At 35.0% G+C, this 15,476-nt stretch overlaps 1 protein-coding gene across 5 annotated transcripts in view; it reads right to left on the bottom strand.

Annotated features, from left to right (window-relative positions):
- Positions 1 to 752: 752 nt before the first annotated feature.
- RBM27 (RNA binding motif protein 27) overlaps positions 753 to 15,476 on the bottom strand; it is an 81,070-nt gene continuing 66,346 nt past the window's right edge. For all 5 annotated transcript variants that reach the window (XM_004744702.3, XM_004744699.3, XM_004744701.3 and 2 more), the window contains 2 exons: positions 5,243 to 5,353; positions 753 to 4,024 (listed from right to left, as the gene is read on the bottom strand). In XM_004744702.3, the coding sequence (XP_004744759.2) occupies positions 3,941 to 4,024; positions 5,243 to 5,353 (195 nt within the window). In that variant the 3' untranslated portion in view covers positions 753 to 3,940. The remainder of the gene's footprint in view (positions 4,025 to 5,242; positions 5,354 to 15,476) is intronic.

Consider the following 15,476-nt stretch of genomic DNA (forward strand, 5'->3'; position numbering starts at 1 on the left):
GGTCACACAGACCCTGCCATTTACTTAATTTATAAAATAGATAAAATTTATTTGAAATGAATGAAAATGAAATTTGTTCCCATTCCTTAGTATTTTCCGGTAAAGTTGAGATCTAAAGAATTCTTCGTAGACAATGCCTAATCTTCTGAAGGGGAATTTTATAAGAACGAGAAAAGCAATTTTAAAGTGAGAAAATAAGCCCCAGTGATGTATCTCCTCTTCTTATCACCATCCAGTCCTTAGTGTGTAATATCACTTCCTTGTCCTGTTATTCTTTACAAATACTCACCAAGAGCTGACCTATCTGTAAGTCATCTCTTCACTGTGCTCTTTCCCTTCTCTCTATTCTACTTCTGGAAAATGTCCTTCCGATTGACTGGGAGGCATACTGAAAAATCTCAAGGTAACATTCAAATAATTTTTTTCATAAAACTGTTTGTGCTTTTGTATCTGGGATACCGGGATCCATCCACGACCAAAAAAAATATGGCTATCCGAGGTTACTCACAACTGCCTCTGCAATACCCTTCTCACTCATTTTAAAGAACACCCTGTTGATTACATTTTCTTAAATTCATTGAATATTTGACAGTCAGGGACTTCCGTACCCAAATGCATAATAAGTGCATTCTCTCATATACATGAAACCAAAATGAAACACACAGACATATCCACTGCTCACTCATTCTCACACACAAACAAGCATACACACACATTTTCTTTCTTTCCAGAACAAGCCAGAATTACAGCTCTTTTGGTGATTGTTAGAATTTTTGGAATGGTTCATAAAATTTCCAAATTATTTTAAATTTGTAATACTTTTTTTTCTTTTTTTTCCAATTGTGAACCATTCCATATTGCATCTTTATTGCAAAAGTCAACATGCTTCTTAGAAATTCAGATTGTAATCGATAAAACAAACATTACATATATGAATTTAAATGTATAAACAGTTAGAAATTCAACAATATCTCCTATTATACTATTACACAAGTTCACAATTTTGTAAAAACTATAATACAGGCATACTATACATCAAGAGGAACCACTATTCCTTTTCACATGATTTTTTTCTTCTTTTTCAAATAATGATCCATCACCACGGACCCACCTAACTAGACTGTTTCCCAATTTATCATCTGAGCTGGTGACAATGTTTTCCTGATATTACAACACGAAGAAAGTAAGGAAAATTCCGTATGCCCTAGGGTTGCTTTGTTAAGCCTGGGCAACAATCCATTAGTAAACCAGGCTAACCTAGCCAGACCGGTGGCTCCGACTGCTCATTAGTTCTTAGATGTCATACTCATTTAAAAGAACAAAATTTGCCTCAGATGGAGTATGTTATTTTTGTTAAGGGAAGAGGCCAGGAAAACAAGCCATGATAGTTACTTACTTTTAAGAGAAATTCTAGGGTTTGAGGATTTGAGGGTGGGGGTTAAAAAAAATTCTAAAGGAAAAAAATACATACATTCAACTATTTTATGCTAACCTTAACTAAATTTTCTAATAATATATTCAACCCATATCTTGAATTCATTTTAGAAAGTCAAACACATCTTGGAATTCTTAGGACATTTATAAATTATTTTAGTCCTACTTTAAGGTGTACTGAAAATGACACTATTTTAAAGAAAGGGCTTCAAATCTTCCTGAAAACAGTGTCCGTCTATTCTTTACTTGAACACCCTTTTCTTTCATCCCCTCTCCCCCAGTAACTAAAAAAATCAAACAAATCTTCTACTCTCTCTATACTGAGAGTATTATCATACGATGTCAATTTTGAAGCTCAAAAAAATCATATGAAAAGGAATCTCATTCTGCTGAACTGTCAGTCTACTGAAAATTTTCTTTTACAGCTCCATTAATTTACTGTAATTTTCAGTTTCCAAATACAAAAATACAACAATTCTTATTGAAATCTATACGCTGGTAGTTTTAGTACACAAAAAAACCAAACAAATTATTTACAAAATTATACAGTTTAAGAAAAAACTTTGTACAAAAAATATATAAATCCTTTGTTCCCTCTATCACGTTTAAACTGTCAGGACTCAAAATATTCACCACAATGAATCTTTCAAAATATATACCAACTGAGCCACAGACATCAAAATTTCATTAGAGATGATGGAGGAGGAAGGAGCAAGATTGCTTATTCTAGGTACCCCGTTGTAAGGTTTTCCTGCTTTTATGAGCTTATTTTAGCTTCAGTGTTATCTAGAAAAAAGAAGTCTTTATTATTGTGAAGGGAAAATTACATCAACTTAAAAATGATCCTGGTTTGAGACATCATTCCAGGAAAATACGTGGAAAAGAAAAGATAATCACAACGTAGGATTTAACTTCTTACAGCTAAGTAAATCTAGAGTCCTGATGGTTTTAGGTTTCTTAGCGAACAGTTTCTATTTTGAGAAACAGCCTTTACCCCAGGAAACAAAATCCTTGATCTAGTAATCAATCACCAAGAACCTTCTGAAGCCAACAGGAAGTTTCAAATTTTCACACCACACATATATAAAAACATAGATGTGTATATCCTTGAAAAAGTGACATCCTATGTACATTATTTATTTTATTTTCCCAGGGGTCAATACAGTGTAGTGTTGCTCCTCTGCTTTCCATCTAACATTCAGAACACAAGGACATAAATTTACATATATATTTTACTTAACAGATACTCTACTCTATACAGTGTACAGTAAAAATGCACACAGTGAAGGAAACTGTCTAATGAAGGATGCATATGTTCATGGATAGCAACAAGCTACAAAATTATGAAAATATAAAGTCATCTGATCAAAGTCAAGTTATGACTCCCATTTATTACTAGCATCCCCATCCCCCATCCCACCCCCCCCCACCCTATCCCCAGTCACCTCATCATCATGGTTTAAATTTAGGTGAAGAATTTCAGACACTTTTTAACCCTTTTGTGTAACTATTAACTAAACTGAAGCTTCAAAAAAGAAAAAAGAAAAGCTGGTGACTCTCTTCCCCCCACCCCCGCAAACCTTCCATTATTCTCATCAAAACATCACTTATTTATCAAGGTGCTGGTTTAAACTTTTTATTTGGGACTGACTTTGGGTGGCCCAGAAGAATCACTTGTCTCAATAGTGGGTAAGTCAGGGCTATTAATATAAAGGCAGGAGAAAGAAAATGGGGACAAGGGGCAAGAGGTGAAAGCCTTTTACATTCTGAGTATTTTTAAACAGGACCAACTGAACCAATATTCACTAATTTCAAAGCAAACTAAGGATCAGTAGCATAAATCCAGGACAGTTAATATGATGACAGAATGGAAATACCATGGAGCTAGCTACCACTGCTTTACAGCATTTAATACAGAGTCTGTTATGATTTACACTAAAATAGTACTTGTACTGCACATAAACACCCCCCCTCGAAAATTTAGATTGAATACAAACTGGGCTCCTCCACAGTAAAAAAATTAAAATAAATTTACTTTTCTTCTTCCAAGACAACTCTTGAAAGCAAAAGGGTATTTTAATTACAAATATCTCCTGTCTGACGACCCATCCATAATAGCTGAGAGTTAAGAGATTCCAGGCGATTTTGACATTTAATGAAATTTTATCAGATTATAATCCAAAATAAAATTTCTGAACACCCTGTCATTTACATCATAATCCAACACCAATAGCAACAAAACAGGTGGTGTGGAAAATAAGGCTCTAGAGATTATCCATATCATTCCTGTGGATCTTCACAACTGTGTAAAAGTCACTAGGCCTTTGGTGCTTTAATATCATGAACAGTTATGAGATGTGTTTAAATAGCAAACTTGCTGTCCTTAAACCTACTGTGTGGAAAAGAAAAATAAAAAAAATTTTTGGCTCATTGACTTCTTTAAATAATTTTAAAAAGTTGTTCTTCTAAACAATATTCCTAAAAATTATACAGCTCGCATCAGATTTCATCTTCGCCATGAACGAGACTCATATTCATCTTCATCTTCATCATCATCATCATGCAAAAACAAATCTGAGGTCTCTGTTTCCTGAAGAAAGAGAGGGTAAAATCTGCTTAGTAGTACAAGCAAGTTAAGTTTTTAGGCCAAAGGACAAAAAGACTAGTATACAAAACCCAGGCTGGAGTTACAAGTGATGCAGTCAGAGAGTATCCTTCAGGGCAAAGACACCTCAAACAGTTAACATATACATATTCTCTCCCTTGTTAATTTTGCTAGTTTCAAGAGATTTCCATTCTAATATCATCAGGAAAATAATACATGAATGTTTAGTAGGAAAAATATCTATGAAATGGTTTTAATAAAATTAATTTAATGAAATTAAATAAATTTAAATTAATTTTATTCCATTAACTTAAAAAGAAGGAAAATAAATGACCAAGCTCCTAAACCTTTCCTTTAATATCGTTATCTGTGATGGAGAACTTACTAACTTCCTCATGACACCAACATTCTCAACCTTACATAAAAATCTGGAATCTTACATGTGGTAGAAATATCTACAAACATTCCCAAAACACCAAGATTTTTCTTTCCTTTTCTTCTTATTAAACATGGGAAATGTTTCTGCTTTTGTTTTTTAAAACTACCCAGAGGACTCTTGATCAATCATGAATGCTAACATCTTTTAAAACCAAAATTACAACAAATCAAATAACTTGAAACATTGGCTAAGTGTCCATTTTAACAAAGAAATTAGAAACAGGGAGTAAAAAAGCAAAATTATTTTTCATGTATTTTAAGAGTTTCATTATATTTAACCCTTGTACTATGTTAAGTCCTTGGTTTTTATATTTCTTCCCTTTTATTCCCACTTCCTTACTCTCATTTTAATCAACTGTACATAGAAGGAAAGTAAGAAACTCAAATCTATTACTTATGGAACATGAATAAGCAAAAAGCTAAACACCCAGCTAAAATTAAATTTGTTCGTGTAATCCATGTCCTCACTTAACAGAATAAAAATTTCTAGAGCACAAAGCCAAATAAACACAAAGTAAAAAGAAAAAAGGAAAAAAAACAAACAAACAACAGTCTCTCCTATGCCAGAAAATATCCCCCGCAAATAACTTTTTATGTCTGCAACTGTTCTGGCTCTTTAGTAAACTTGTAGACTAGTCTTTAAGTTACAGCGTGCATAAAAGAACAAGATTTATTTTAAGATTTATTTTACTTACTTTAGTGTCAAGAAAAATGCTAATTGAGAAACAATCTAATTGAATGTTTATTTTCAATCGTTAAATTTACCTCCTCCTTGACTTCTTCTTCCTCGGTCTCAGTGGATACAGAAGGCACCTTGGCCTTGTGCCATGGTATTTGTAGCCGACGGTCTTTGAATTTTGACCCTTGGTTTGCAGGCTAAAATAGATTTTAGGAAAAACACGTTAAGTTTGTATTCAAATTGTATGCTATTTAAAAAGTGTAATGATTGATGAGGAAAATTAAAGTGGATCTATCTATCTAGTAAGAACTAGAAAAAGTAAAATCCCTTCTCCTCTAAACTTATTTTATTTAAATTCAATTAGTGAACATATAGTCTATCATTAGTTTCAGAAGCAGAGTTCAGTTATTCATCTGTTGCATGTGACACCCAGTGTTCATCACATCACGTGCCCTCCATAATGCCCAATATCTAGTTACTCAATCCCTCCACCCACCTCCCCTCCAGTAACCCTGAAGTCCCTTTTAATTAAAGAACCACATGTACTATTTTGCCCAGATAGTCTATGACTTGTATTTATGTCATGTTAACTTTAGAATTTGTCTTGGTTTAGATGATACTGTCATTCCACTTACAAAAGTCATAATGAAAACAACAAATACTTTTTTTCTTCTGCTCATGATTTTACTGACATCAGTATTGAACAAGGGCACCTGGGTGACTCAGTCAGTTAAGCGTCTGCCTTCAGCTTAGGTCATATTCCCAGGGTTCTTGGATTGAGTCCTGCATTGGGCTCCCTGCTCAGCGGGGAGTCTGTTTCTCCCTCTGTCCCTCTCCCCTACTTGTGCGCTCTCTCTCTCTCAAAAATAAATAAAATATTTTTTTAAAAAGATTTAAAGAAAGATTATTGAGCAAGATGCTGGGATTAAAGTCTCGATCCAGCTCTACCATGAATTGGCAAGTAACTGAACATAAATGAGCCTCCATAAGGCTCCATAAGGCTTTAATTAATTAAAGCATTAATATTGCTTAATATCAAAGTATCTCAGCTTTTTTTTCACTTTTTTTCTGTTTCAGGATTGCTCTAAGGAGTCCATAAAAATAATGTAAAAAGAATTTGAGTATTCTATCCAAATGCACAAAAATCACGGTTAGCACAATTATAAATATTGAAAGGCATTAAACAAAAAAACAAATTAATATACGCCCTAACATACAAATTATTAAAGTGTGTAGCAAAGTATACAGGTATGCAAATGACATACTTGGTAAATCTCATGCTTTTTAAAATTTAAATTCAATTAATTAACACAATTTATTATTGGTTTCAGAGACAGAGGTCAGTGATTCTTCAGTCTTATATAATACCCAGTGCTCATTATACCACATACCGTCCTTAATGTCCATCACCCAGTTACCCCAACGCCCTACCCCCTCCCCTCCAGCAACCCTGTTTGTTTCCTATGATCAAGAGTCTCCTATAGTTTGTCTCCCTCTCTGATTTTGTTGTTTTATTTTTCCCTTTCTTTCCCATGATTTTGTTTCAATAAATACTATCTTTTTTTTAAAAAGATTTTATTTATTTATTTATTTGACAGACAGAGATCACAAGTAGGCAGAGAGGCAGGCAGAGAGAGAGAGAGAGAAGGAAGCAGGCTCCCAGCTGAGCAGAGAGCTGGATGTGGGGCTTGATCCCAGGACCCTGGGACCATGACCCAAGCTGAAGGCAGAGGATTTAACCCACTGAGCCACCCAGGCGCCCCTCAACAAATACTATCCTAAAACGATTGCTAGTCTTTAGCTTTGATAATCTACATAGTTAGACTGAAAACTTAAAAGTATAATTTTTAAAATGCTTACTGAGGTCAACTACTCCACCTGTAGTTGATAAAGCTATTCCAACTTCCTCCTCTGAAATGCCATACAACAATGGCAAGTACCAGCCATTCTATACATTTAACAAACGTTAATTAAAAACACCTACTTTCCTAACTCAAGGTAAAATTGCTCAGTTTCAGATGTATTTCTTAGGACTACCACCCAAACAATTTCTTCCTCCTCAAGAAACTTCATAAAGAGAAAGCAAAAATTTTAAAGAAAAAGCAACAGAGATAAAAAGAATAGGGACCTAAAGTATCATTAAAGTGAAAGCTCAGTCATTCCTACAGCTTTTCTTTCAATGATGCCACATTGCAGAATATCCCCAATTCTGGGTTTAATCCTGAAAAATGTAATAGAAATGGTTCTTTTAAAAATAGGGGTTCACTCTAGTTTTTCTTAGAAAAAAATGCTGATAAATGTCATTAACCATTTGCCAAATGTTTCCACAGAACACTCAGATCACTGCATGTTAAAAGTGTTATGTTCTCTCTCTCTCTGTCAAATAAGTAAATAAAATCTTAAAAAGGTAGGGGGTGGTGGCGCATAGGTGGCTAAGTCAGTTAAGCATCTGCCTTCAGCTCAGGTCATGACTCTGGGGTCCTGGGATCAAGCCCCATGGTGGGCTCCCTGCTCAGCAGGGAGTCTGCTTCTCTCACTCCCTCTGCTTTTCCCCCTGCTTATGCTCATTCTCTCTGTCAAATAAAAAAATAAAATCTTAAAAATTTTCTAAAAAATTTTAAAAAAAAAGGTTATATATTGTATATATTAAGCCAGATCCATAACCCATTACTGTCTGCACAGAAATCAGCCTGTGATCTTAGGGAAAACTCTATTATCCCTGTAGGGGCTGCACGTTTATAACCTGGTACCAAACATTTTAACTTATGGGACATACTAAAATGATGTACTGAAATGGTCCCATCCAAATATACATTTGCCATCTTCTAAAAAAAAACCACAGGTGGATGCTGAGAGGAGATCTCATCACAAGGAAAAAGAATTCTGACTATGTGAGGTGACAGATGTGAACTACACTTATTTCATAGTAATCATTTCACTATATGTACATATATCAAACCATTATGTTATATATCTTAAACTAACACAGTGTTTTACATCAATTATATTTCAATAAACTTGAAGAAAAAAATCTCGTAATGCATGTAATAGATATCCTTTGCCCTTATTCGTTTAACATACACAGCCCAATTAGAGACTTTTTCACTATTTTGTTCACTTCGGTATTATCTGAATTCTTTCCAGGATTACTGAGGTAAAACACAACCGAAGGATATTTGTAAGTGTAAAACACGATGATCTGATATACATATAAAGAGTGAAGAGTCTCCCTATGTAGTTCATTAACAACACGTTCATCACCTCACATATTTACCTTTTTTCTGATGAGAATATTTAGGTTCTACTATTCTCTTAGCAAATTTCAATTATACAATACAGTGTGGTCAACCAGTCACCATGTTATATATTAGATCCTTAGACTTTGTTATTTAAAAAATTTTTAAAAAGATGTATTACTTCTATAACCACAGAAAGTGAGAAAGACTTCTTTAACCTGTATTTATTGGGTTGCCCTCTGAATAGGGTAGCAGTTCTGTAACCACAAGAGGAATTTTGAGAAAGACTGCGTTCTGAAGGAAGGAAGAATTAACCTGTATTTATTGGGTTGCCCCACAATATACACCGAATGCCCACATATACACCGAATGATCTAGAAGAATCCTATCAACAGTGTTCATAAAAATAAAGTGAAAATAACCCACATACCTATCCACAGGAGAAATGAAGAATAAACTATGTTATAGTTATACAACTGAAAATTATACAGCAATTAAAAATGGAAACTATTGTTACATGTGACAACATTAATGAATCTTACAAACATAATGTTAAGGGAAAAGAACAGACACGAAAGAATATAGACTGTGTGGTTCCATTCATACAAATTTAAAAAGAGTAATATTATAATCTTTAGGAACGCACATTTAGGTGATAAAACTACAGCTGGTTCTCATTATTCACACTAAGTCATATGAAGTTCACTGCAAGCAAAGAATTAGCAAATACTCAATCACTGCTCCTAGGGCCGAGAGAGGGTTAGGTTCCTATGAGCCTCTGGTCAAAACATCAACTAATCAATTGTTTTATATTTAAAGACACCGTATTTAAAATATACTGTTGATTCACTGACACTGAACTCATGGCTAAAAGCACTCATGCCTGAACAAAGCTTACATAATACATGGGTCTTCACCATAAGGCACATCACAGCCTTCTTGAACTTTCAACAAAGCACCTGAGAACTATATTTGGGGGTGGGGGGCATTTCAAATAATGAAACAACCAGTGAAAAGCACAAAAATGAGGAAAATGTGGTACTAAAAACACTGCAAAAAGAACAGCTGTTTATAGTATGAAAGCCGAAACAAAAAGGGCAGAGCATCACTTTAACTGACCTGAGCTGGGAACATTACATCAGGTAACTCAAATTTTTCACAGCTCCGTCAAAGTCTGAACTGACCACAAAAGCACCTTGAATATTGATTTTTGATCCTACAAATAATATTGCTAGGTAGGTTAATGTGCAAATACGAAATCCATGAATAATGAGGATCAACTGTGTAACAAAAGCAAGAAGGTGATTATGATAAAGTGAGGATAATGGTCATTTTATTGAGGAGGAGAGAAAACAATGACTGGAAGGCGGATGGGAATATTCTTTTTCTTGACCTGAGGGTTAGGTATACACAAGTTTACCTTCTGATAAATCACTGAACTATATACATTTCTACTTGGTATAGTTTGTTTCAGTAAGTATTTTAAGTTGAGTATTATCCTTATAATTTTAAGGAAAACACCAAACAGCTAAGATATTTATGTTGAAAAAGCAAGGCCTGAAATGTAGCTCTATATAATATAAGCCCACTCTGATAAAATTTAAGTGAGAGACTTTGTGTATATATTCTTATATTAGTAACGTTTTTCTGTAAAGATGTCTAAGAGTACAGACTACCTTTTAAGAGTAGGCAGAGATCAAGAAAAGAGGGGAGATTTTTACTTCTGATTAACCATATTTTTAACTATTTGCATGTCTTCATTTTTTTGTTGAAAAGTATTTTAACAGGGGCGCCTACATGGCTTAGTGGGTTGGGCCTCTGCCTTTGGCTCAGGTCATGATCTCAGAGTCCTGGGATCGAGCCTGGCATCAGGCTCTCTGCTCAGCAGGAAGACTGCTTCCTCCTCTCTCTGCCTGCCTCTCTGCCTACTTGATCTCTGTGTGTCAAATAAATAAATAAAATCTTTAAAAAAAAAAAAAAAAAGTACTTTAACAGCTTTAAAAATGGCCTCTAAAATGTCACATATCTATTAAAAATACATAATTTTTCTATACCCACATATGTATTATCTCACACACATATTTGTAATATGGCTTGAAATAATGAAATAGTAGGCAAAAGTTAGCTGTCCATCACTACAGACATTGTTGGAATCCAATGTGGTTCATCGATGCAATGAAATACCAAGAAGCCACAAAAAATACCAGAGAAACACCACATGTACTAGTATAGCATCATCTCTATTAACAAGCTAATACATAATAAATGAGAAATGCACATGCAAGAGAGTACTGTGTAACATACCACCATTTGGGTTAAAGAGAGACAAAATAATACATATACACAGAAAGAATATTTTTTAGTATATAAGAAACAGAAAATAATAAATGCCTCTGGGGAGTGAAACTGAATGGGTATAGAAGGAAACCTTATTTTTCACTGCATACATTTTTCTTTCTTTTACACTTTGTACATGTGTGCTGCCCCTCAAAATATAATAAGGTAATTCACGGTGCCTGGGTGGCTCAGTGGGTTAAGCCGCTGCCTTCGGCTCAGGTCATGATCTCGGGGTCCTGGGATCGAGTCCCACATCGGGCTCTTTGCTCAGTGGGGAGCCTGCTTCCCTCTCCCCCTCTTTCTCTCTCTCTCTGCCTGCCTCTCTGCCTACTTGTGATCTCTCTGTCAAATAAATAAAATCTTTAAAAATATACATATAATAAGGTAATTAAAAAATATATATATATATATACACACCAATATATACATGAACATGAGAAAACTGATTATATGCCATCAATGAAAAGTTGTATGTGATAACTCAGGGGTACTTGGAACCTTAGAGGCAGAAGATACTCAGAGAGAAATTCATCTAGCCCCACCATTTTCCCAGATCAGAAACTGATGCCAGTTCTGTCAGTCATTATTCATCAATTACCTGACTAGCAAATATGAAAACACAAAACTCAAGTGCTATTGAGGATATAAGCAAATAGGTACTCTTATTCAATGTCACCACAAGTATGAATTAGTACAGCATTATTCCTGCAGGGTTATTTGGCAAGCTGTCCCCAAATTTTAAATATGCATGCCTTGGATCTAGTCATCACTCCTACAAACTAATGTCAAAAAAGGGTCTTCACCAGAGATAGTAACATTACTGTGGGTGTCATACAGACTGAAGAGCACTTCCTGGCATTTAACAGCAGTGCTAAAGGTGTTGACATGTGTAGGACCGTCCTGCATAACAAATTATTCTACTCTAAATCACCAAATCCAGTAAGATGTATATTAACATCATTTGTAACAGTGAAAAAAAAACAGAAAACCCACTAGCTATCAAATGGCAGTAAGTTATCAGTAGGTTCACAAAAGATCAAAATTACTAAAAGTTTTTTACACAGTCTGAAGAAGGGCAATAACTGAAGTGCTGAATAGTGCTGAATTCAGTTTCTCTGTATGTTAAATACAGAGAAAGGGTAACTTTTATTCTGGTAAACGCAAAAGTGTATTACTTGTCAAATGATAAGGTATCAGTTTCATACACTAACACTCTCAAATATTTCCTTCTTCTTGGAAGAAGGAAAGTAAAAACCCTCTCTAGAGAGGCTATAGGGAAAAGCTAACTGTATGTGAGAAGTCTACAGTAATTACAACAGAAGTATTCCATTGTTTTATATGAAGTTCCAGGAATGAAGGAGCAGGCAAATTAGAAGTTCTTGCTAGTAAGAACACAAAAATTTGAATGAATTACATAAATATTTCTGGGGGTACAGAAACTCAGACCTCTTACTTTCTTAAGACTCAAAATGCTCTCTGGTTACAAAAGAGAAGACTGCATAGCATTCATAGTATATGCAATGACACTAAAGTGATTTTTTTTTTTTTTTAAGGCATAAATCCCTAAGAAAAGAGAAAATAGGACAGAATACAACACAGCCAAAAAACTGGGGAGCTGAAAAGCAAAGGATTAAGGTCAATATAAAATGCTTACAATTTAAAAAATCAAAAAGTTGCAGTAAAATCAATTATTTAAAAATGAAAAAAATACCCAGAAAATCAGCTGAAAGATTTAAAAGTAGACATCCTTAAAGAACAGAAAACGAGAATACAATTGGAGAATGTTTAACAACTTGGTAGCTATTCAGTTCACCTGACTCTTCAAATGATATACACGTAACTTTTAAGAAAACTAAAACAGGGGTGCCTGGGTGGCTCAGTGGGTTAAAGCCTCTGCCTTTGGCTCAGGTCATGATCCCAGGGTCCTGGGATCGAGCCCCGCATCAGGCTCTCTGCTCAGCGGGGAGCCTGCTTTCTCCTCTCTCTCTGCCTGCCTCTCTGCCTACTTGTGATCTCTGTCTGTCAAATAAATAAAATCTTTAAAAAAAAAAAAAAAGAAAAGAAAAGAAAACTAAAACATTCCTATCAAAAGAATGTAAGGTACTTAGGTGTTTTCTTCTTTCTGTAACTGAATGGTTTCCAAGTTTTCTTCAGTGAACATCACAGAAGACATTGCCTTAGAGAAGAATGAAACTCAACCATTCTCTTTCACCAAACATAAAAATAAAGTCAAAATGGATTAAAAATCTAAATTTGAATCCTGAAATGATAAAAATCCTAGAAGAAAACCGAGGCAGTAATTTCTCTGCTATCAGCTGTAGCAATGTTTTTCTAGATAGGTCTCCAGAGGGAAGGGAAATAATAGTAAAAAAAACCCTACTGGAGCTACATCAAAATAAAAAGCCTCTGCACAATGACAGAAACAACCAACAAAACTGAAAGGCAACCTATGAGAGAATGGGAGAAGATACTTGCAAATGACATATCTGATAAAGGATTAGTACCCAACATACAAAAAGAACTTATAAAATTCAACACCTCCCAAAAACAAATAATCCAATTAAAAGACGGCCAAAAGACATAAACAGACATTTCTCCAAAGAAGATATCCAGATGGTCAATAGTCACATAAACGGTGCTCACCATCACTTATCATCAGGGAAATGCAAATCAAAATTACAGTGAGACACACCTGTCAGAATGGCTTAAATCAATAACACAAGAAACAACGGGTGTTGACAAAAATGTGGTAAAAGAAAAAGCCTCTTGCACTGCTGGTGAAAATGTGAGCTAGGGACAGTCACTGTGGAAAAGAATATGGAGGTTCCTCACAAAGTTAAAAATATAACTATACTTCTGCACTGCCAAAATACAACTCTCCGGGGTGCCTGGGTGGCTCAGTGGGTTAAAGCCTCTGCCTTCGGCTCAGGTCATGATCTCAGGTCCTGGGATGGAGCCCCGCATCGGGCTCTCTGCTCAGCGGGGAACCTGCTTCCCTCCTCCTCTCTCTCTGCCTGCCTCTCTGCCCGCTTGTGATCTCTCTCTCTCTGTGTCAAATAAATAAATAAAATCTTAAAAAAAAAAATACAACTATCCTACAATCCAGCAACTGTAACTCTGGATACTTCCCCAAAGACTACAAAGACACTAATTCAAAGGGATACAAGTACTTTGATACAGCAGCATTATTTAATAACAGCCAAATTATAGAAATAGTCCAAGTGTCCACCGACTGATGAATGTATAAAGATGTGCTGTATATACACACAGACACACAGACAATGAAGTATTACTCAGTTATAAAAAAGAATGAAATCCCCGGTGATTCACAGACCTGTACTGCTGGGGCTAATAATACATTATATGTTAATAAATAAATAAAAAAAAATAAATTAAAAAATAAAAAAGAATGAAATCTTGCCATTTGCAATGACATGGGTAGAACTAGAGAGTATTGTGCTGAGCAAAGTAAGTCAGATGAAGACAAATACCGTATGACTTCACTCATATGTGGAACTGAAGAAACAAAACAAATGAGCAAAGGGAAAAAAAAAAGAGAGAAAGAGGTAAACCAAGAGATAGACTCATTAACTGTAGAGAACAAACTGATGGTTATCAGATGGGAGGTGGGTGGATGGGTGAAGTAGGTGATGGGGATTAAGGAGTGCAATTGTCTTTATGAGCACTGGGTAATGTATGGAAGTGCTGAATCACCATACTGTACACCAGAAACTAATATTACACTGTATGTTAACAAATCTAAATAAAACTGTAGGGAAAAAAAGACATTGACTTAGTTGTCTAAACCAACTACCTAACCTCTTTCCATTCTAACTGATCTTGATTTTTATCATTGACCAACTGTCATATGGAACCATGACTGATTTAATTCAATCATGTTAACAGTTTCCTCAACAGGGATTAGCTTACAAATGGGTAAGTGACAATTCTGGCTAAGACACATGAGGGCACGAGTGCTCAGAGAGTGGTGCATGTCAGGAGTCAGGTGGGCATGGAAGGTAAGGGTTGAGGCAGGGATATTTTTTTAGAAGGTTATCTCATGATTTTTAAGAATGTCATAAGAAAGGTACTATTCTTTTCTGCCTTTGGACATCCTTTTTAGAGGCCATGAATTTTGTGGTTGTTGTAGACATCCTGGTGTCACACCATGAAGAAAAGGCCTAAGAAAAAAAGCCAACATACTAGGATACTAGAAGAGAAATACGAAAAGAAGTTGTGTGCCTGAGTTTCTGAATAAAGTAAACCTAAAACCTCCATACTGCTAGATTTCTTGAAAAGAAAGAAAGTAAATGTTCATATTTCCCAAATTATTCATGTTTTACTTGCAGCCAAACACAACCTGACATGCATGTATTACTTTCATAATTAGAAAGAAAAAAAAATCAAGTTTTACCCTGTATCACTGAGTGACACAAGCTAAAACATACCACAACAGTTCAAAAATCTTGTAACTAACTGATGGATATTACTTGAAAATGCTTAAGTGCAGTTCAAGTATTCCAAACATATAGTTTAAGTAACTCTTCTGTTGAAACTTGCCAAACTTCTCTTTAATCAGGGGCAAAGGAATGTACCTTAGCTCTTGTCCTGTCTGTGCCCTCAAGCAAGACTCTATGATTTAAAATTTTCATCTTCTGACCTAAAGTTTAATATTAAAATACTTAGAGGGAATTCTTCATAAAGGTCTTTAGTCCTCAGTTCTCTGTCAAATGAAAGATACATAAAT

This window comes from Mustela putorius, unplaced genomic scaffold (genome assembly GCF_011764305.1).
Source record: "Mustela putorius furo isolate JIRA1106 unplaced genomic scaffold, ASM1176430v1.1 tig00000145_pilon_pilon_pilon, whole genome shotgun sequence".
NCBI lineage: Eukaryota > Metazoa > Chordata > Mammalia > Carnivora > Mustelidae > Mustela > Mustela putorius.